The sequence below is a fragment of the Rhinatrema bivittatum genome, chromosome 5 (assembly GCF_901001135.1).
Source record: "Rhinatrema bivittatum chromosome 5, aRhiBiv1.1, whole genome shotgun sequence".
Classification (NCBI taxonomy): Eukaryota; Metazoa; Chordata; class Amphibia; order Gymnophiona; family Rhinatrematidae; genus Rhinatrema; species Rhinatrema bivittatum.
In genome coordinates this window covers 220,394,667-220,416,224 of record NC_042619.1, presented here as the reverse complement: position 1 = coordinate 220,416,224, position 21,558 = coordinate 220,394,667, and the positions used below count along the sequence as shown (strand labels likewise).

Genomic DNA, 21,558 nt, shown 5'->3' with positions numbered 1-21,558 from the left:
TGCATTTTGCAAACTGAAGTGGCACTTGTAAAAGATCCAACTCTGTACTGTTAAGGGGCACATTTTCTGCAGATGTTCCTGCAGAAAAATCGTCTCAGAATGCCACCTAAGGTGCACCAATTCCCCTAGCAGAATGTAAACACAGTCGCCAGTTGGAGAACTGAGGAGTGTGAGTGAAAAATAAAAAAGCAAGTACGTTTCAATTATAAAGGAAAAAGAGGGGAAGCCACTAAAACAAGAGAGACTCATGAACTTGTCTCTGAATTTTGCATGTGTAGTTGTTAGGCTGCTGTTTCTCGTGCCAGAAACTAGCGGATTTATGAAGGGGAGAGGCCTGTTGTGTGGTTGTCATGGCCTCCACTGCACCCTCTCCTTCCCGCCAGGCAAATCTATGCCTTGATTCCTGGATCATTAACATTTACAGAAAGGTGGAATGTGGTGGCAAGACCCTTTTAGTCTGTCCTTCCCCCCCACCCCCAGTTCTGCTAGCTGCAGATCCCTATTTTATCTCCAACTTTTCCCCTTCACGAATGAATTGTGAGAAAACTTTACAAAAAAGACAGCAGTATGCAATAATCCGAAGGATCAAGACAAAGGGACATCCTCGGAAACAAACTCAGTCTAGACAAAAAAAAAGCCTACAGTCTTCATTTTTTATGAACAAGCCCGTTACGCGTGCCTGATGCAAAGAGTGCTAGTGCGTATTTATCACCAGCTAACCATACTGGAGAAACCTGGATCCTTTGTAGATTGTCATTCCTTTCCAAGGACCAGCAAAGGAAGATGTCACAGTATATATCTATATTTCTAGGTAATTGTAGACCTTTATACTCTTGACATACAGGAGGGAAGAAAAAGCCTTTGAAAGGAAAAAGTGCTCCAACTTTGATGTTAAAATTATTGTCAAAAAACAGCACCACCTGAAGGGGGAGCAAAAGGATGCTGTGTGCGTGTCCATGGTGATAAAGAGCACCGTCCACTCTAGAGCAGGGAATAAAGTCAAACCTCAACCATCTCAAACTGAGTGAAGCCTATTCATTCATTTATTTAGATCACACCTTTTCGTTGGTAGCTCAAGGCGAGTTACAGTCAGGTCCAGAAGGTATTTCCCTGTCCCCAGAAGGCTTACAATCTAAGGGCCTAATTTTCTAATGCTTTTCCCCATTGTGTGTCTATGGGAAAAATGCTTAGTAAATCGGGCCCTAAGTTTATACCTAAGGCAATGGAGAATAAAGTGACTGACCCCAAGGTCACAAAGAGCAACAGCGGGATTTGAACCCCTGGTTTCTCTGGTTCTCAGCCTGCTGCTCTAACCAAGAAGCAACTCCTCCACAATGCTACTACTATATGCTGCTAATGCAGCTGTGTACAGCTGCAAAACAGGTTTACAAGTAATAAAGGGGCCAACGCAAAAAAGTTGCGCTGAAAGCGGGCACTGAATGTTCAGAGTCCGCTTTCCTAACGCGCCCCCAGGCACCTCTTCTGGGGGCGCAATGCAATATTTAAATCAGGGCTGGCGTTGTCGAGGCGATAGGGGCGATTGCGTGCCCCTAGCACCTCCTTGACAGCGTGCGCCCGCGAGAGGTCGTTGTCGGCGGCTGTCTGCCAATTAAGAAAACAGATGCTGAATTTATCAGCAGCAGTTTTCCTAACCAGCACTCATGCATTCAGAAGGCTGTCCTGAAAGGGGATTGGTCACTGATATGTCAGTGAAAAGGACCAATGGGAAATAAGTGAAGGAGTGAATAAATTAATATTAAGTGCCCGACACTTTAATATTGATTTATTCACTCCTTACAGTGTGGGCAGTCAGGTTCCGAAAATGGACGCTGCTCCGGGCAGGTGTTAATTTCTGATCGCTAAAATGTGCATCCTAGACATACATTTTTTTTTTGCATTGGGAGTGAATAACTAATAGCCTCATTCACATGCATTTGCATGTGATGAGCACTATTAGTTTCACTCCGCCCATAGAGGAGGAGTAGAGCTAACTAATCCCATTATTGCAAAAGAGGATTATTTAGCGCCTATACAACCCCCGTCCAACTGCGGGTTATACAGTGCGCTCAGCTGAGCACACTGTATTGCATCGGCCCCAAAGTGTACAATGATATAAAAATGTCTCAAATCATACAGACCCCCAGCCCTAGTATAGCACAAACACACAGACTCCTGTGGAACAAACACATGGATACCTGGGCTTCCATTTCCTTTCGTATTGTAATGCCACTTTCCTCCCTAAAGAATTCAGAGTGATTTATAGCCATAAAAATAGTTACAATGAATACATCTATCTCTCAATCAACAATATCACTAAATTACAAAAATATATCAGTATCTAATACAATAATGCAGTAAACTGCCAGCAACTCCCTATCTCTGCTCCCTACCCTCACCCCCCTCAAAAGGGAAAGATCTAACCTTCCCCCTAACCTCCTACTGCCAAACAAAATATACATTTCCCTCACACTACCCTAATCCTGCTTTAACAGCAACATTGAGCAAGTTTAGTATGCACTAAGTGCTTTGACACCTACCCGTGAAACAGATCCTAATGAGCCATAAGTGGCTGCAAGAAGCTGGATGTGTTTATTATGAAGATCATGCTGGTGGGAAGATTGTCATAACAGGGGTTAATGAGAAACCTGAGGACCTCATTTGGTAATGTATTAAAAAAAAAAATAAAAGGAACACAAAGGTTTTTCTTTACAGTGTATTACTCTTTTTAATGCGATTAAAAAAAAAAGTATTTGCAAATAGTTAAAGTGTTTAGGGGTTGCAATAAAAAAAAAAGTATTTGCAAATAGTTAAAGTGTTTAGGGGTTGCAAGCAGTAGGAGAGGAGTTGGACTTTAGACTTGCAAAATTCGGCTAAGGCCATTGTTCAGCCCCGCCTGCTTTGGTAATCCCAATTGACCGATTTAGCTTTGGTAGCCTGAGGCACATTCATTCTAAGATGAGAGGAAAACCCCATTTGAAAAAGTTTTTTCTCATTAACAGTGGAACACTGTGGGGTGAATTTTCAAAACTTTATACATGTAAAAATGAGCATATACACACGTTAAAGTAGCATTTACTTGCATAAAGTGAATTTTACAAGCCCGGCACAGTATTTACAGAGATCTTCAGTTAGCCTGCTTGAAAGTTTTATATTAGTTTGAGCGGTTTCCCTCCCTGTCCCTCCCATTGTATCCTTAGGGCAAAACACAGGTCAGGGGACTCACTAGAGTATTTCCTGTCTTTGAATATTACTTTGAAACGCTTAAATAAAACTGGTTCACTTTAAAATCTGGTTTGAGTATTTTTGGTGAATATTTTACATTACTTGATGCATCTCCTCTGTGCTTTATATCCTTGGTTACGAGAATTGCTCCTCCTTATATTGGAATATAGTAAACCTCCCATACCAAAATAGCACTAACTGCCAGGACTCAAACAGTAACAACCCTACCTCTGAAAACACAATACTGCAAATAATATACCAAGTCCTACCAATACACCTTCTATTAGAAACAAGCTTCTATCAGAACAAGCTAAGCTGCTATAGGTCCCTACACAGAAAATACATGCTAGCATAATAGCTTATCTCAGTCATACATGCAGTACACAGACAAAGCCTCACCAAATCCAGAATAAAGAGATCATAAATAGAAAAATGCAGACAAAAGCTGAACTGGAAACCACAACAAGCTGGACTCATTATGCAGTATAGCAATGGAAAAACAGAATCATCACCTTTCCTTAGAAAACATAAAATATAATCAAGAAATATAAAACATCAGTCTTAATAGTATAGCATTAAGATTGATGTTTTATATTTCTTGATTGTATATTAATAAAACGCATAAATATTTCAAAACAGCTGATGAATAGAACTTCCATTCACATGCATACATTCTCCAGCACACACATTTGCTTGCTCACACATGTTTGTTTATTTATTTATTTATTATTTTTATATACCGACATTCGATCTCAATCGAGATATCACACCGGTTTACATTCAGGTACTGTAGGTATTTCTCTATCCCCAGAGGGCTTACAATCTAAGTTTTTTTTGTACCTGAGGCAATGGAGGGTAAAGTGACTTGCCCAAGGTCACAAGGAGCGACAGTGGGACTTGAACCTTGGTCTCCTGGTTTACCAAATTACCATTTTCCACTTTTGCCCTCTGTCCCTTCCTCCTGCCTATGGCCTCATGAAAGTGTGTGTGAGAGAGAAAGAATGAGTGTTTGTGCTTTTATGCCCCTCATGCGCTCTGTTGCTTTTTCCCTCCCTGCTGTCCATAGTCACCTTTCCATTTTTGCCCTCTCTCCCTTCTTCCTGCCCATGGCCATCTGATAGAGAGAGTGTGAACATGAGTATGTGTGCAATCTTTTACCCCATTTATAGACCACTTCAAACATTTGCCCACTCTCCTTTCTCCTGCCCATGCCCACCTGAGGGCTGTATTCCTGCCAGTATGGACCAGAAATAGAGGCTAAGTTTGCTGGAGCTGTTCATGCTGATGTCAGCAATTCGCGGTCTCTGTGCTGTGAGCGGGTACTCTGCACATGCATAGTTACATCTTGTGTGCAGTTCCCTCACATCTGCAGACACCTCCCTCCCCTCCCCTCTCCCTGGCCAGGAATTGATGACCTGTGTGAGTACTACTCCTCTCATGTGTCTAATAGCCCAGTCAATGTTGCTTCTCTTCTCTTGTGTCTAGTAGTCCAGTCAACGTTGTTTCTCTTTCTCTACAGCCATACACTGTGGACTCAGCCGACGCTGCTCCTGCCTCTTTCATTCACATGCAGCCTTGACAGGACATTACAGTGTCCAGTTGCCTCTGTAACTGTACAATTAGCTTCAAAAACAGACTGTCTGGTCCAAAACTGGGCACTTAGCTACCCTATTTGGCATTATATACTCTATTTTACTTAGGGGGCCTATGCGCTAAAATTCTTGAAACTTTTTTTTAGCAGGCAGGCTAAAACAGTGGTGCACTAAGAACCCAATATTCAGAAAACAGTGCATGATGATTTTAGGTACCACAAGTACTCCTTCTGTGGTCCTTTTCCATTCCTTTCTTGAGCAAACAAGTGTTTAGCATTTCTGCTTTTTCCTTGTCATCTTCCATTCTTTCCTCCTGTTCTCCTTTGTCCTAGAATCCCACCTCTGCACTTTCTCCTTTCATTAATATGCCTGAAAAGGTTTTGCCACCTTGCTGAACAACATTAGCTATTTTTTCTTTTACTGGCACTTTTGCCATCCTGACTACCTTCCTTGTCTCTTTCAGCTTTTCCAGATACTCTTTCTTGTTCTTTATGAGATCGATCTCTTGTATCTTTTGAATGCAAATTTTTTTTGCCCTTTTTCAGCTATCTCCTTTGAAAACCAGACTGGTCCCCCTTTTCTCTTACTTTTATTTGCTTTCCTAATTTAAAGATTTGTAGCCCTTATGGTATAGCTTATAGTTTAGCCCATGTTCTAACACACAAAAAGTTTCCCACCCTGTCAGCACCTCCTTAAGTTATTCCCCCACTGTAACATGGCTGCTACTTGTCAAGGCCAGGACCATGACCTTTGCACGGCCTCTCTGTTTTTGCTCTTATATTAAACCATGCTGTCTGGTGATCACTGGAGTTTAGGTACCACCTACCTGGCTATCCCCATAATTTTATAATTTGCAGTCTTTTGGGGGGTGGGAAGGATAGTTCTCTGAGCCCTGGTCATTCGTTTTCCTGGTTTGCATTTCCACCCTGTGAGAAAAACTACAGGCAGGGAAATGAAAGGACTGGAGTCATAAAGATGGCAAATGCAAAAACAAGCTTGGGAAGGGGAAAAGGCTGATAGAAAGTCACACGTACCTGGAAATGGGATATAATGTATCCTAAATAAAAGGTATGTCCATTTTCTGCAGTATCATTGTATTTCTTGCTTTATGATTTACTGCAGTCCACCTCTACTCTGACGCATTTTTCTCATAGTTACCACGATTAAAGAGAACGCCTTTTAGAATTACTGCCCATTTATACTTCATGCCGAGTCAGAATCTATAATGACATGAACAGGACCAGCATGATGGACATAAGCTACTGCATGGAGACTTTGCTTTGTCCCCTGACTTGGATTCCTGCCCGCAGATTGCTCAGGGCTGAGAACGCAGCAGCACTAGTGCTCGCAGCAGCAGGGAGAAGGGAGCCTCGGGCACTGCTCCAGTGGTGACATCTGCTCCAAGGTAGTTGGGGAAATTGCTTTGGTGGGTGATAGCTCTGACATCTCTTTCAGACCCAGGATGTTGCTGCTGTGTGTGATTACCTTTCCTAGGGAAAGTCCCTCGAGCCATCTCATAACACTAGTTGATTGGAAAATTACTTGTCTAGGATTCGCAGGTTCAGGAAATACAACATGTGAAAAAAATACTCATTTTGGTAGACTGGCAGAAAAAAACTATGTAATAATCTGCAACTGCAGATTGCAGACTATTTAATTTCCTAGGTAGAGATATATGGCATCATTCTAATTACTGGCATGCAATTTATGGCTGCAATTTTCTTTGCATATTGGAATTACCACTGTATGTTGGTTTCATTACTATACTGCATTGCAATCTTTGAAGAAAATAAAGAACAGCAGCCACAGAACTGCATAAACTGAGGACAATTTTCAAAGCAATCTAGCTATGTCAAGGTGGATTACTGCTCCTAGATTGCCCTGTCTGAAAATGTATTTATTTATTTAATAGATTTATATGCTGCATAATTAGCAAGCACTATAAAAGCAGTTTACAAAAATACAAACATGAGGGGGATATGATAGAGGTCTATAAAATCATGAGTGGAATTGAATCGGTTATTTACTCTTTCAAAAAATACAAAGACTAGGGGGGCACTCCATGAAGTTAGTAAGTAGCACATTCAAAACAAATCAGAGAAAATTATTTTTCACTCAACGCATAATTAAGCTCTGGAATTCATTACCAGAGGGTGTGGTTAAGACATTTAGCGTAACTGGGTTTAAAAAAGGTTTGGACAAGTTCCTGGAGGAGAAGTCAGTAAACTGATATTTACCAAATAGACTTAAGGAATAGCCACTGCTTATCACTGTGCGATAGCAGCATGGAATCTGTTTACTCTTTGGGATCTTGTCAGGTAGTTGTGACTTGGATTGGCCACTGTTGGAAATAGGATGCTGGTCTTGATGGACTCTCGCTCTGACCTAGTATGACAAGTTCTTATGTTCTTAAATCCAAATGCACAACAATCAGCCGCACATACACATAGAGAAATTAATAAGACTGCGACCTAAGGACAGGCGCCACTGCACTTTGGCCAAATACAAGTGACTCCATCATGTTCCTTTCATGAAGAGCCATGTATGAACTAAAATTGCCCTCCTCTGTGCTGCTAAAAATATATGTGGGCTGCTGCAACATGTTTCCTTTCAGCTTGATCGTGAGGAGGGGAGGAAAACAGCACACATACATGACTTTTCAGAAGCACAGTGTTATGGTTTTGAGGTGTTGGAGTGGATTCTTGGGTACTGCAGCGATGGCCACTCCCACAGGGAGGAGCCCCGTGAGGAACCGCAGTACTAGGCTAGACTCTATATACGCAGACACAGAGGATTTGTATTTATTATACAGCTTGGAGATACTGGCCAGGGAGTGGCAGTAGTGAGGTAATCCAGTAGAAACAGTGCAGGGGTCCTCGGCAGAGGAGACCAGTCCCACACTTGAATAGATGGTAGGCAGCTGAGGTAGGAGAGGAAGTCCCGGATGCAGACTCCCATTGCTGAGCTGTAGGTGAGACAGACTGACAAGGTTAGATTACTCACTGAAATAGATAGCTGTTTTGATGGAGATCCTGGCAGGCAGAAGTATTTGAATTGCAGGCACCAAGGCAGGGAGAGCAGGCCCTCGAGGAGCAAGTACCCGGTATCCCAGATAGGCACCTGTAAGAAAGCATAAGGGCCCCCGAGGAGCGGGTACCCAGGTTAGAGATGAAAGACCCCGAAGGGCAGAGAGAGCTTCCAGCAGCAGCAAAGAAGCGGCAGAGCATCTTAGACCGGAGGCATTCCAATCCATTCACGATCCTTGCTAACTCTGTGTTAGCAAACAAAGGGCAGGCTAAATCCCCAGAAGCATGACGTCACTCGGAGGGGACGCCCCCGAGGTTCCCGCCATGATGTGGATAAAGGCTTGGGTGGCAGGCGCGCGCGCACCCTAGGAGGCCCTCAGGAAAAACATGGTGAACACCGTCACCATTGCCATTCCGTGGACGCCAGAGAGAGCGGCATGAAGATGCGGCAGCAGCCATCTTCCCAAGGCTTGAGGAGAGAGAAGGAAGAAAGGTGAGGCACAGAGGTCAAAGCCGTTTGAGACCGACGGACGCAACACACAGGTGACATTTCAACCTTCATAGCCCTGCCCGTGCAAAAACTGCGCCTCAGTTACACCGCCGGTAATGCGGCCACACGCCGGGCCCCTTGAAGAAAACCGGACTCTCCAAGCCCGAAAGGCCCACCCCCGGTGACCTCATCTCGAGGTGCCCACAAAATTAAAAAAAAAGGGTGCGATACCCAGGCATTGCGCGCCGAAAGTGTGCAACAAAGGGGAATTCCCCTTTGTGTACCCCTTAGTGCAAACCTTAGTTTCAACAAATTAGAAAACCCAACCATCTGAACCATCTGAAAAACCAAAATGGAAACCACCAAGTCTCATCCAAAAAACACATTGAATAAAAAAAACAGAAAACACAAGAAAAAACAGGAATATAACCCCTCAAACTTAACATACAGGAATTTAAAGACATCCTCCAAATGCATGCTTCTATCTTTCATTCTTGTTAATGTACAATCCATAGTTTAAAAAAATGCCTATTTTCTCAGACTTACTCATCGATAACAAACCAGATTTCATAGCAATTACCGAAACCTGGATAAAAGTCTCTGACAATGTCTTAATCAACCAAATAGAAGACTTTTCATACAAATCATTCTCAATCCCCAGACAAAGGAAAAAAGGCGGTGCTCTAATGCTAATCATAAAGAAAAGCTTGCAAATGAAACTTACCACAACTAAGATAAGCTCCCCTTTCGAAATTGCACTCTTCGACTCTCCAAAGTTACAAATCTGTCTAATATACTGTCCTCCTACAAACTTAGAATGAAATTGCTCCCCAATTATAGAATTCATTATTGCCAGCCTAACTCCCAATAAACCAATCATTATCCTCGATGATTTTACTTACACATGGACACACGTCCCCTATCATCCACATGCAAAACAATCACAGATGAACTTGCAACAATGGGACTAGAACAAATAGTCAACGGACCAACACACAAAGCAGGACACACCCTTGACTTAATTTTCATCAACACGGACATCTGGAACTCACGCCAAACAAAAATCACCAAAATCCCATGGTCAAACCACCACCTCATCCATGCCACTATGACCCACAATGGTATACATACCACAACAAAAAACAACAACAAAAAAAATGTCATACCGCCCTCCCTTTGATAGCGAAACACTGCAACAAAATCTCCAAGAGGAATTCAAGAATTTTGACTTCACAAATTCAGAAACAGCAACAACCTCATGGATCAACATTACCAAAGCCATAGCTGACAAACCAAACCCAATCATCATAAAAACAATAAAAAATCCTAAACACCACAATCAATGGTACAACGACACCATAAGCTCAGCTAAACGCGAACTCAGGAAAAAAGATTCTGGCGCAAGAACAAAACCTCCCCATCTCTCAATGCATACCGATCGCAATTAGCAAATTACAAAAAACTTATCCACAATGCAAAGAAAAACTTCTACTCGACCAAAATAGTCAAATACCAACAGAACCCCAGAATGCTTTTCACTATTGTACAAAACCTCATCAAATCACTTAATGAAACAAGAACACCTCCCAACATAAACAAAAGCAATGATTTTGCAGAATATTCCACTGAAAAAATCAGAAAATTAACAAACAACTCCAACAACAGCACCATCACATACACCCAAACTCCAATACCCTCTCTTGAAATATAAACAACAAGGTATGAATTCGAATCTGCCTCCTCACTGGAAATCCAGAATATAATCAAAAAAATGAGTCCAGCAAATCATCCCATTGACAGCATCCCCACACAAACTATTAAACTACTTGACAACTCAATATTTAAAACAATAACAGACATAGTTAACTTCTCCCTCACCGAAGGGAAATACCCTGAATGCCTAAAATCAGCTATCATTAAACCATTAATAAAAAAGAACAACCTAGACCTGAAAAGATCCAAAACTACAGACCCATATCAAACTTACCTTTCATTGCAAAAATCATAGAAAAAATTGTCCACTCCCAACTCTCAGAATACTTAGAAATGAACAACATACTTCACCCCTCCCAGTTTGGATTCAGAAAAAAATTAAGCACGGAAGCATTACTCCTATCAGTCAATGATATAGTCACAAGAGGATTCGACAAAGTCTAAGTTACATTTTATTACTTCTAGATTTGTCAGCAGCCTTCAACACTGTCAACCAGTCCATCTTACTCGACAGACTTTCTGAAATAGGAGCAATGGGCACTATACTAAAATGGTTCACCTCCTATTTATTTCAAAGAAGTTTCCAAGTAATGTTCAACAACAACATATCAAATAAAGTGAACCTAAATACAGGAGTCCCACAAGGATCTGCCCTGTCAGCTACAATTTTTAACATCTATCTCCTACCAATCTGTCACACACTGGATTGCTTGGGTCTGACTTATTTCCTATACGCTGATGACATTTAAATACTAATTCCAAAAAGGAATACGCTTGAAGAAACCTACAAGAGAATAACCTTCTATCTCACAGAAATAAAACAATGTCTTTCTACCCTAAAACTCATATTAAACATCGAGAAAACTGAATTAATCATCATTGACAAAAAAATCAATGACTCACCAATACAACAACTCAAAATAGAAAACCCTAAAACAATAATATCTCCTATTGACCATGCTAGAAACCTTGGAATTACAATAGACAATTATCCTTCAAAACCCACATAAATAAAATTAAAGAAGGTTATCACAAATTACTGACACTCAGACGTCTTAAGCCTTTCCTCACGCAGAATGATTTCAGAACTGTCCTACTACTTCTCTTATTTTCAAACTTAGGGGGTCATTTATCAAAATGCGCTAAGGCGTTTTCGCATGCGTTAAGGGCTTATCGCATGCGAAAATGTCTTTAGCACATGTGATAGCACCATATCGTATGGCAAATTTGAAAACGAGGAGGAGTTAGGGGTGGGGAGTGGGCTGGGTTTGCCAGTCTGCGAGGTGCTATCGCACAGACTTAACACTGATTTTAACTACACCTTTTTCAGTAGCGTTAAGTCGTGCGATAGCTTGCATTATGGGGTGGGGTAAGGTTTTAGCGCATTTCGCAATGACTCCTGAAAGGCCTGTTTTAGTGGATTTGAAGCTCCCGGAGCACCAGCATAGCCATCTGGGGGGGAGAGAGAGAGACAGACACTAGCCATAATGTCCTCTCCCTAGATAGGTATGTGTATCCCTATGGGTGGCCCACCTAGTAACTCGAGGTGAGGTTAGTGTAGGGGGTTAGGGGCCACTTTGACATTCATCGTGAGACGTACGAACAGAACAGTGGTCTCTTGTGAAGATTTGATGACCTACAAAGAGAGGAAACTCACCCAAAGCTGAGATTTGGGCAATGTTCTCTCTACCTAGTTTGATGTTACCCAGGTAGAGAGTCCATCAAGCTAGGTTGAGAGAACCTTGCACAAATATCATCTTGGAGCGAGTTTCCTCACTCCGAAGGTCATCAAATCTTCACAAGAGACCACTGTTCTGTTCGTACGTCTCACGTTGAATGTCCAAGTGGCCCCTAACCCCCTACACTAATACCTAAACCTCACCTCGAGTTACTAGGTGGGCCTCCCATAGGGATACAAATACCTATCTAGGGAAAGGATATTATGGCTAGGCGCTCTCTCTCTCTCTCTCTCTCTCTCTCTCTCTCTCTCTCTCTCTCTCTCTCTCTCTCTCTCTCTCTCTCTCTCTCTCTCTCTCTCGTCCCCCAGTGGTTGAATGCAGGAAATACAACACATATGGCACTTATCGCAAAGTCTGAAAATGTCATCACAATTTGCGCTAACTTAGCTCTTCGCATAGGTAATTAGCGCAAAAAGCGATAAACTGTGATTTAACATGCCCCTTTTACTATCGCATGCGGTACTTATCGCATTTTGATAAATCCAGGCCTTAGACTATTGCAATGCCCTTCTCCTTGGCCTCCCTTTTACTACCATCCGTCCACTCCAAAAACTGCAGAACACAGCTGCCAGAATTCTTACAGGAACTAAGAAACAAGAACATATTACTCCAACCCTCATCTCTTTACTCTAGCTCCCAATAAAATACAGAATAGACTACAAAGTTTTAACAATCCTCCACAAAATAATCGTTGGACAACAAAACTACTGGCTAACCAAACACATCGAATGGAACATAAGAACATAAGAAATTGCCATGCTGGGTCAGACCAAGGGTCCATCAAATCCAGCATCCTGTTTCCAACAGAGGCCAAACCAGGCCACAAGAACCTGGCAATTACCCAAACGCTAAGAAGATCCCATGCTACTGATGCAATTAATGGCAATTATATGCTCTAAAAAGGAACCTTTGCTCAATGAATAAAGGCCTCCTCAAAATTCCTCACGCAAAAACCACGCATCTATTAACAACCTGTGAGAGAGCTATATCCATCGCCAGCCCCTCTCTATGGAACTCTTTACCTTATGATCTAAGAATTCAGTCCGACACCAAAACCTTCAAAAAAGAGTTAAAAACCTGGCTATTTACCAGAGCATACTGAGACGCACTCAATCAGAAACACCAACAGAATCCCACCCAATACAACACCAAGAAAACAGAGATACCATCTGGTCCACCCATGAAATCTCAACACAACCATGAAACACACGATATGTTGCTCAAGACTTTTTCCAATATAGTATAACTAACACCCTTTTTTCCTGTAATTTCCACCAATATTACCTAACTTGTTCAACTATTATGCTGTCTGTAAAATCCCCAATGTTACTCTGTCCTCATATTATTACTGTAAACCGTTATGATGGCTAAACCGAATGACGGTATACAAAACATGTTAAATAAATAAATAAATAGCAGATGCAAAGTATATGAATGTGTTCTTAGCGCCATGTGATTTATGCTGATCTTCAAAGGAGAGCTAACCAGATTGTTTCTGTTTGAAAGTGTGCATAAATGACGTTCACTAAAAGTATACTCACACTGTTTGAGAATTGCCATCTAAATGTTTAATTGGATAGTGCTTTGGAATGGGATTGTTTAAATTAACTGCACATTCTTGTGCAGGTCCAGGCCCCTGGTGCTTGGAGCAAAACCATAATGCGGTGATGGGCCTTGGAGACTGCTCCTCCCCCTCTCCCTTTGTTTTCTGGTCTCAGCTGGTAAACTCCCCCTTGGAAAGGATTGGAGGCTGAGCAGGAGCAAAAGCCTACAGAGCACAGACAGTAGCCCCCACTTCGTGATGCACCCCTTGCAGTGTGATTTGGGTGCATCCTGCCAGAGTGGGCCATCCTAGCTTGTGGGTTGGGTTTTATCACTTCCATCAGCAGACGGGCAGCCTGGCTCATAACCCGGTGTGTTTCAGGAAGCCACAAGGTATGAACTGAGTGCAGTCATGCTGCAAGTAGCCATCCTAGCTTGAAAGGCAACAGGGGCCCAATGCTCACAGGAATTGAGTCTAGCTATTGCTCATGGGGGAATTCTGCACCCAAAAAATTTTTAAAAAATGCTGCATACAAAGTTCTGTATACAAAGAGAGTAACTTTTAAACAGCACATGTATGTGCGTATGCTGGCTCGCACCAAAGGATGCGGCCATTTTATAACATACACACATGGTATAAAATAGGCTGTTTCAGCATACATGTGCACACAATTTTATATAGCCGTGCACATGTGTGTGCAAATGCTGCCTCTGGGGGAATTTTAGTAGACACGTGCGCCAACACAATTACCAGTTTCCCCAGTTCATTCCCAGTTCGCCCAGGTAAAGGATAGGATTTCTAACCCCCCTAGTTAAATAGGCTCTCTTTTACCCTGTTAACCCCAACCCTTAAAACCCCGCTGATTATCCTAGTTTTTAATGTTTTATGACCTACATCCATTGCAGAAGTAAAGTTATGCAGTCGGGGGCCCCACGCTTATGCTTATGCGCTTATTTACACGCTTATGCATGTAAATACTTACGTGCTGGTTTCATTCAAAAATCCAGGAACGCTCATGCGCATCCCAGACCACACCCATGCCTCGCCTCTTTTTTTTAAAAAAGGTTTTATGCATATACTGGGAGATACGCGCACCTTTTAAAAATCCTCGCAGTGTGCACCAGCCCAACTTCGCGTATCTCCCGGCTTTGGCACACTTGGGGCTTTTAAAATTCGCTGTAGAGATGATAACTTTCAACCCAGCATGCAGGCGTATGTCTGCATGGACACTTCAGCCCACACCCTGGCTTTGCAGCCATTTTCTAACATATGCAAGTGTTTTAAAATAGCCTGAGCATGTTCATGTGCATGCAAACCCCACTTCTACCATGTAAATCAGGGAATTTTAAATGGGGCACGCACCCATGCCATTTTACCAGTTTGTCCCCAGTGCACCCAGTTAAGAGAGAGAGGTGTTCCAAACCCCCTGGTTTAATAGCCTTCACTTCCCCTAGTTAGCCCCAACCCTTAAAACCCCGCATATCTTCCTATCTATCTTTATTTTATAACTTACATGGCATCCAGAGCAGAGGTAAAGTTACATGGCAGGGGTCCTCAGTGAGCACCGGGGGCGCGCAAGTCTTTACATGCACATCTCTGGTTTACACCCCAAAACACCCATGCCCCTCCCCGGACCATGCCCACAATCCTGCCTCCTTTTGTAATCTTTGGAGATGTCTACGCTGTGGGGGATATGCGAGTATCCAGGCAGCTTTTAAAATCTGCTCGGTGCGTGCGAGCCAAACTAATTTGTGCATCCCTTAATTCATGCATGCGCCAGGCTTTTAAAATCTACCTCGAAGGGGGTAATTTTCAAATGGATTTGCACACTTAAAACTGGGTTTTATACCCATAAGTGCACTTTACACATATACATATACACATTCATTGTAAACAATTTACTTGTAAACATTCCTTTGTATATAATTTTTATTGCTTATATATCATCATATTTATAGCTTATATTCTTTTTGTTCAGTAATTCCCTTTTGTTTCCCCTCCCTTACCTCCACCCAGTTCCATTATCAGTTTCATTGTAAAGCCATGTTGGCCAGTTTTTATGTTACATGGAAACCGATGTGATGTTTGCCTAACGAATGTCGGTATACAAAAATTTCAAATAAAATAAATAAATAAATAAATAAGTAGGCTTTTGAAAATTGCTACGAAATATGATATTGAATTGTCAATAGGTATTAGACGCATTAGTTCACTTGACGGGCTTTTGAAAATCACCAGGATATGTTCTTCTTGTTACGCATGTTAATCCTTTTGAAAATTACCCCCAATGTGTGTAAATTCTGCAAATTTATTTGTCAAAATAGAGCAATAATTTTGCTAGTCATTGACCTGCCTTTCAGTACAGTCCAGTGTTTTCATTTAAATTATAGGATAGAAAACAGATCCTTCTCACTTAGGGGGTCATTTATCCAAATGCGATTAGGCGTTTTCGCATGCGTTAAGGGCTTATCGCATGCGAAAAGCCCCGTTAATGCATGCGATCGCACCATATTGTATGGTGCGATGCAAATTCAGAAAATAGGAGGAGTTAAGGGCGGAGAGTGGGCTGGGTTAGCCTGTCTGCAAAGAGCTATTGCACAGCTGTAACGCTGATTTTAACTACACCTCTTTGGATTGCGTTAGGCTGTGTGATAGCTGCCGTGACCGTGTGGTAAGGTTTCATCGCCATTTGTGATGTCTCCTGTAAGTCCTATTTCAGGTGAATTGATGGGTCCAGGGGGTGGGGGGAGGGGAGAGAGAGAGAGAGAGAGACTGGCCATAATGTCATGGCCCATAGGTAGGTATTTGTATCCCTATGGTAGGCCCACCTAGTAACTCGAGGTGGGGTTTAGGTAAGAGTGTAGGGGGTTAGGGGCCACTTTGACATTCTACGTGACACCTACGAACAGAACAGTGGTCTCTAACCTATTGCCCAAATCTCATCTTGGAGTGAGTTTCCTCACTCCGAAGGCCAGCAAATCTTCACAAGAGACCACTGTTCTGTTCGTAGGTGTCACGTAGAATGTCAAAGTGGCCCCTAACCCCCTACACTCTTACCTAAACCCCACCTCGAGTTACTAGGTGGGTCTACCATAGGGATACAAATACCTACCTATGGGCCATGACAACATGGCCAGTCTCTCACTCTCTCTCTCTCTCTCCCTCTCCCTCCCTGTGTGTCATGGTCCCCTGGCGGTTGAATGAAGGAAATACAACAGGTCTGGCACTTATCGCAGAATCTGAAAATGGTTTTGCAATTTGCACTAACTTAGCTCTTCGCACAAGTAATTATTGCAATAAATGATATATTAGCATAAAACACACCCCTTTTGCTATCGCATGCGGTACTTACCGCATTTTGATAAATCCACCCCTAAGATGGTAATTTTTAAAAGGCATTACACATGTAAATGTAACATACTATCGTAGCAATTTTAAAAAGCCATTTATGTGTGTAAAGTACACTTACACATGAGTATGCTATGGACAATTCAATGGCATATAGTGTAGCAATTTTCAAAAGCCTATTTATGTGTGTAAAGTGCATTTACATGTGTAAAACTCAATTTTAAGCATGTAGATAATTTTTAAAATCGGGCCCTAAGTGGGGATTAAAGATGGATTCAATAGGGAAAGAGGATGGAGGAGGGTGAGGATGTAGGATGGGATAGAGGACCCTAACTTAGAGTAGGGCTTCCCAAATCTATGCTAGTGACCACACAGCCAGTATCCTTGATGAATGTGCATAAGACAAATTTGCGTATACTGGGTCTCAAATATATACAATATGCATCTCATGCATATTCATTGTAGATATCCTGAAAACTCGACTGGTTGCGGGGTCCCCAGGACAGGTGTGAGTAGCTCTGTCTTAGAATCTTGATTAGAACAAGTGGCTGATGTACTAACCTGCAAGTAGGTTTGTAGGAATGAGCCAATACCAGCTTATTTAAATATTATTCATATAGCTTCAGGAGGAGTTTTTTGCAAAACGTCTGTGTAAAATCACATAAAACAACTACACTTCCCTGAGGTGTAGTTAAATTTTGTGGGAATTTGTGGTTCTGCACACAATTTTGCTACAACAAAATTGCTAAGAGCTGATCTGCATGACCCTTCAGCTTATTTAAGTGATTTGTGCATAATGGGGTAGATTTTCAAAGGGTTACGCTCGTAACACCCGAAAACCTACCCCTGCATGCGCCGAGCCTATTTTGCATAGGGGCAGCACGTGCAAGCCCCGGGACACGCGCATGTCCCGGGGCTTTAAAAAATGGGCGGGCTGGGGGCATGGCGGCAGTTCGCGGGTGGTCTGGGGACGAGGCCGAATCCTCCAGCACAGTGGCCTGTGCCGGGGGATGGCAAGCCGGCACGTGCTAATTACGCCTGCCAGAGGCAGGCGTAACTCAACGAGATAAGGTAGGAGGGGATTTAGGTAGGGCTGGGGGGTGGGTTAGATAGGGGAAGGGAGGGAAAGGTGGGGGGGAGCAAAGAAAAGTTCCCTCCAAGGCCGCTCCGATTTCGGCGTGGCCTTGGAGGGAACGGGGAAAGCCATCGGGGCTCCCCTTGGGCTCGGCACGCGCAAGGTACACAAGTGTGCACCCCCTTGCATGCACCGACCCTGGATGTTATAAAATTGGGTGTACATTTGTGTGCGCCAGGTAGTGCTCACAAATGTACCCTGCGCACTTACAATTTAAAATCTGCCCCAATCTTTGCAACACAAAACTATGAATAGAAAGCCACCAAGTGGCGCATGTCAAAATTTGCAAATGTGATTGTGCACACTGTTTGCCATTTTTACACACGGAGTTGTATTTGCGAAGCCATTCTCACCTTAGTTCATCGGACTCAAATATTAAGAAAGTAGTTTGAATATTTATTTCCTCAGAGTATAAAGTTATGAAATTTATGGAATGAGCATTTGACATGAGGGAGGTGTATGTGTTGCAACATATGTGCTCAACAGGAACTACAGTCTAGAACAAAGGTTCTCGCAACAAATTCTTTTGGTGGCCTCAGAGTGTAGCTCCTGGTTCTCACTGGTTGACATAGAAAATTTTCCCTAAAGCACTGAATTAATATTAGGCAACACCTCCTCCTGTTGATTGCTGCATTACAAATACCAAAATATTTATGAAGTTTTTGACTTTGCAAGAAGATAATTTATTTATTTATTTATGTATTTATTTCGGAGTTTTATATACCGACATTCTCAATACAAGTATCGAATCAGGTCGGTTTACATCGAACAATAACTGTCGCAATAAAGGCGTTACATTAAACAGCTTTTCTTAACATAAGAGTAACATATAACATATAACATATAAATATAATATAAATATAAATAATACAAATTAAATTACATAATTAAATTAAATAATTATATTACATTATATTATATATATATATTATATATTATATATATATATATATATAAAATATATTATATTAATTTAAATAATTAAATTACATAATTAAATTAAATAATTGCTACATGAGCAATGTATTTAGTATCTTACATTTATTAAATTTTTAAATTTGGATATGAGATCATAAGCATATAGGTTGCCTGCTTTGTCAGTAAATAATCTGGTGACTTCATGGACTTTGTTGTTTTGTTTGTTTTTCAGACCAGGCGGAAGAAAGACGTATACAGGCAAAAGCTGATTTGCATGCCTTGCTCAGCATTTCAGAACTACACTTATGTATTTTTTCACTTTTCTGAGAGCCGAAATTGTAATATTTCCTGCAGACAGCAGTGAGCAGACCGGCAGTGATCAGAGCCCTTAAAAAATCAACTTTAAAAAGCCGGAGCTGCTGCCCTTTGATGGCTTGTTGGTTGATTCTGTACTCAGCCTGCTGTTTTATATTTATCTGTGTTCATTTCCGCAGTGCCTGAAAGCATTACCAATATTTGGGTTACCTTGCATTGCTTTTGCATTTGTTATACTTCTAGATACAGAAAATTACTAATTAAAACATTACACTGCTTTGCAGTTCTTCATGATCAGTTTGTACATTTGGTAGATTAATTATGCTCCTCTGTTTCAGCAGAGTTCAGTAACCTCCGTGGGAAGAGTTTTTAAATTTGAGATGGATGAATAGACCCATTAAAAGCCCCTGTTACTGCGAAAATTGTTTTTATATATTCCTTTATTTTAGATCTTCTAACTTTAGAGAATAGAATAAAACCGTTAGGAATCTTTTGTGAGCAGAACCATCTTCCAAGAAAGGAGATAATTAAAAATGAGAGTTTTATTTCTTTTTTTTTTTAACTTGTATGATTATGAAGATCAAGCGCCTTGGAGACTGAAAGACCTTGAGAAGTCTGTGAGCAAGGAATATACTATAGAAAGTAAGAGTGAGCCGTCTCCATGTGACTACGCATGGCAGCCCACTCAGGGGCAATGCTGCCTTCATTTTCTGGCCCATTTCATATCTGAAAATTTGGGAAGGAGGTCATTGAGTCATGTCCTTCATTTTCATAATTTTATTCCTGTCATCCTGAAAAATTTTTTATCATCATGATAGGGATGGGCTAGCAGTGATGTATGTAAAGTACTGATGCCTGTCTTCCTTTCTGTTCTAACCATGAGCATAAAGTTAACCATTAAATCATCACAGATGTTTTTAAACTAATAGTAAAGTTAGGGGGACTTAGAAAGAATTGGAAAATATTCTGTGATAAGTATTTAGACATTTTATATACCGTTGTTCCAAATGAAGATCACAACAGTTTTTACAAAAGTAACATTCAACCTATAGATCAACACAACAGGTATTTATATAAATCTACTTTGATGTTCTGATTCATATTAACTAAAGGTCTAGGGCATCAGGCTAGTAGTACAGAAATTCTATTTCAACAGTTTTCACATAATCGTCAGTAAGTTGTCTTAAGATACTTATAATCTCTCGTTACTTATTACTATTATCTTTGTCCTTGTTATTGAAGTCTCTGCCAAGTCTTCTGTACTCAAAAGGTGCATGACTTGTGAGCAACAAGGAATGAATCTGCCGGGTAGTTGTGATCCAGACTAGCTACTGTTGGAGATGGAATGCTGGGCTCGATGGACCTTGGTCTGATCCATCATGGCACTTTTTATGAAACGCCAGGCCCTGAGTTCATTTCTCCATCCAGGCCAGCCCTAACTATGTAGAATATGAACCCCGAGAAGAAGACTGAATCCTCCAATCTGATGGTTCATTAAAAAATGTCAAAGGATTCCTGTTGTTTGACATCAGGGTAGGCTAAGAATATTAATGTGAGCCATGGTGGTTAAGGGTAGTAGGATGAGATCCTTTTCCGGGGCTTTTCAAACCCACATTGGTTTCTGTTACAGCTGGATGAACTTGTTTGGATTAAAACAAGACTTCAGGACAGCTAGAGAGGTTTGGTAGATGAGCCCCAAGCTATACTTTTGAGTAAATTTTCAAAGGGGTTATGCATGGAAAATTAGCTTATATGCACGTAAGTAGCATGTATTTGTGAATATGCTATTTTATAAACATTGAAAGTATGTGCATATTTTTGGTTTTGCAGACACTGACCAGTGCAAAAAAATGGTGCATTCTGGGGCAAGGTCAAGAGGTACACATGGAAGTTTCTATTTTATAAAAGAGATTTGCATATAAATTATCTAACTTAATTGCACATTTCTACATCTGCTAATTAACTAGCGCACTTAATATCAAACTTGTTGGTTCTCTGCAGTTTTTTGGTGGGTCTGAGTGAACTGCTCGAAGGGTGGTCAGGATAAAGTGCTAAAATGTTTAGGTGACCTGGAGATGGACTGGGTGAACCTGGCAGAAGTATCGGCGAACTGGTGATTTCAGATACGCGCACACATTATAAAATACCAGGTTTTTACATGCACATGTTCTTTTTTTTTTTTTTTTTACACACCGAAAATATACGCGCATATTTTTATAAAATAAGTAGGAAAAGGAAGCACTTTCATTGTAGTGGAAATACAGGTTCATTACACAGTTTATAAAATACTAGAATAAATCTCCACCCATCCACTTACTGGGGCAGATTTTCAAAGCCTATATGCGCCGAGCCTATTTTGCATAGGCCCGGCAATATGCGCAAGTCATGAAATGCATGTAAGTCCTGGGGCTTGAAAAAATGGGCGGGGTGTGGGCGGGGCGTGGCCAGTGGCCTCTCCACTGCCGCTGGGCCCGGGATTGCGTACAACCTACGCCTGCCCACAGGCAGGCGTAAATA

General features: G+C 41.5%; 1 protein-coding gene across 5 annotated transcripts in view; it reads left to right on the top strand.

Annotated features, from left to right (window-relative positions):
- CTPS2 (CTP synthase 2) overlaps positions 1-19,335 on the top strand; it is a 428,947-nt gene extending 409,612 nt beyond the window's left edge. For all 5 annotated transcript variants that reach the window (XM_029603286.1, XM_029603284.1, XM_029603287.1 and 2 more), the window contains one exon: positions 18,959-19,335. Coding sequence is in view for 1 of the 5 variants with exons in the window: in XM_029603285.1 (XP_029459145.1) it covers positions 18,959-18,995 (37 nt within the window). In the remaining 4 variants the exon portion in view is untranslated. The remainder of the gene's footprint in view (positions 1-18,958) is intronic.
- Positions 19,336-21,558: the final 2,223 nt, after the last annotated feature.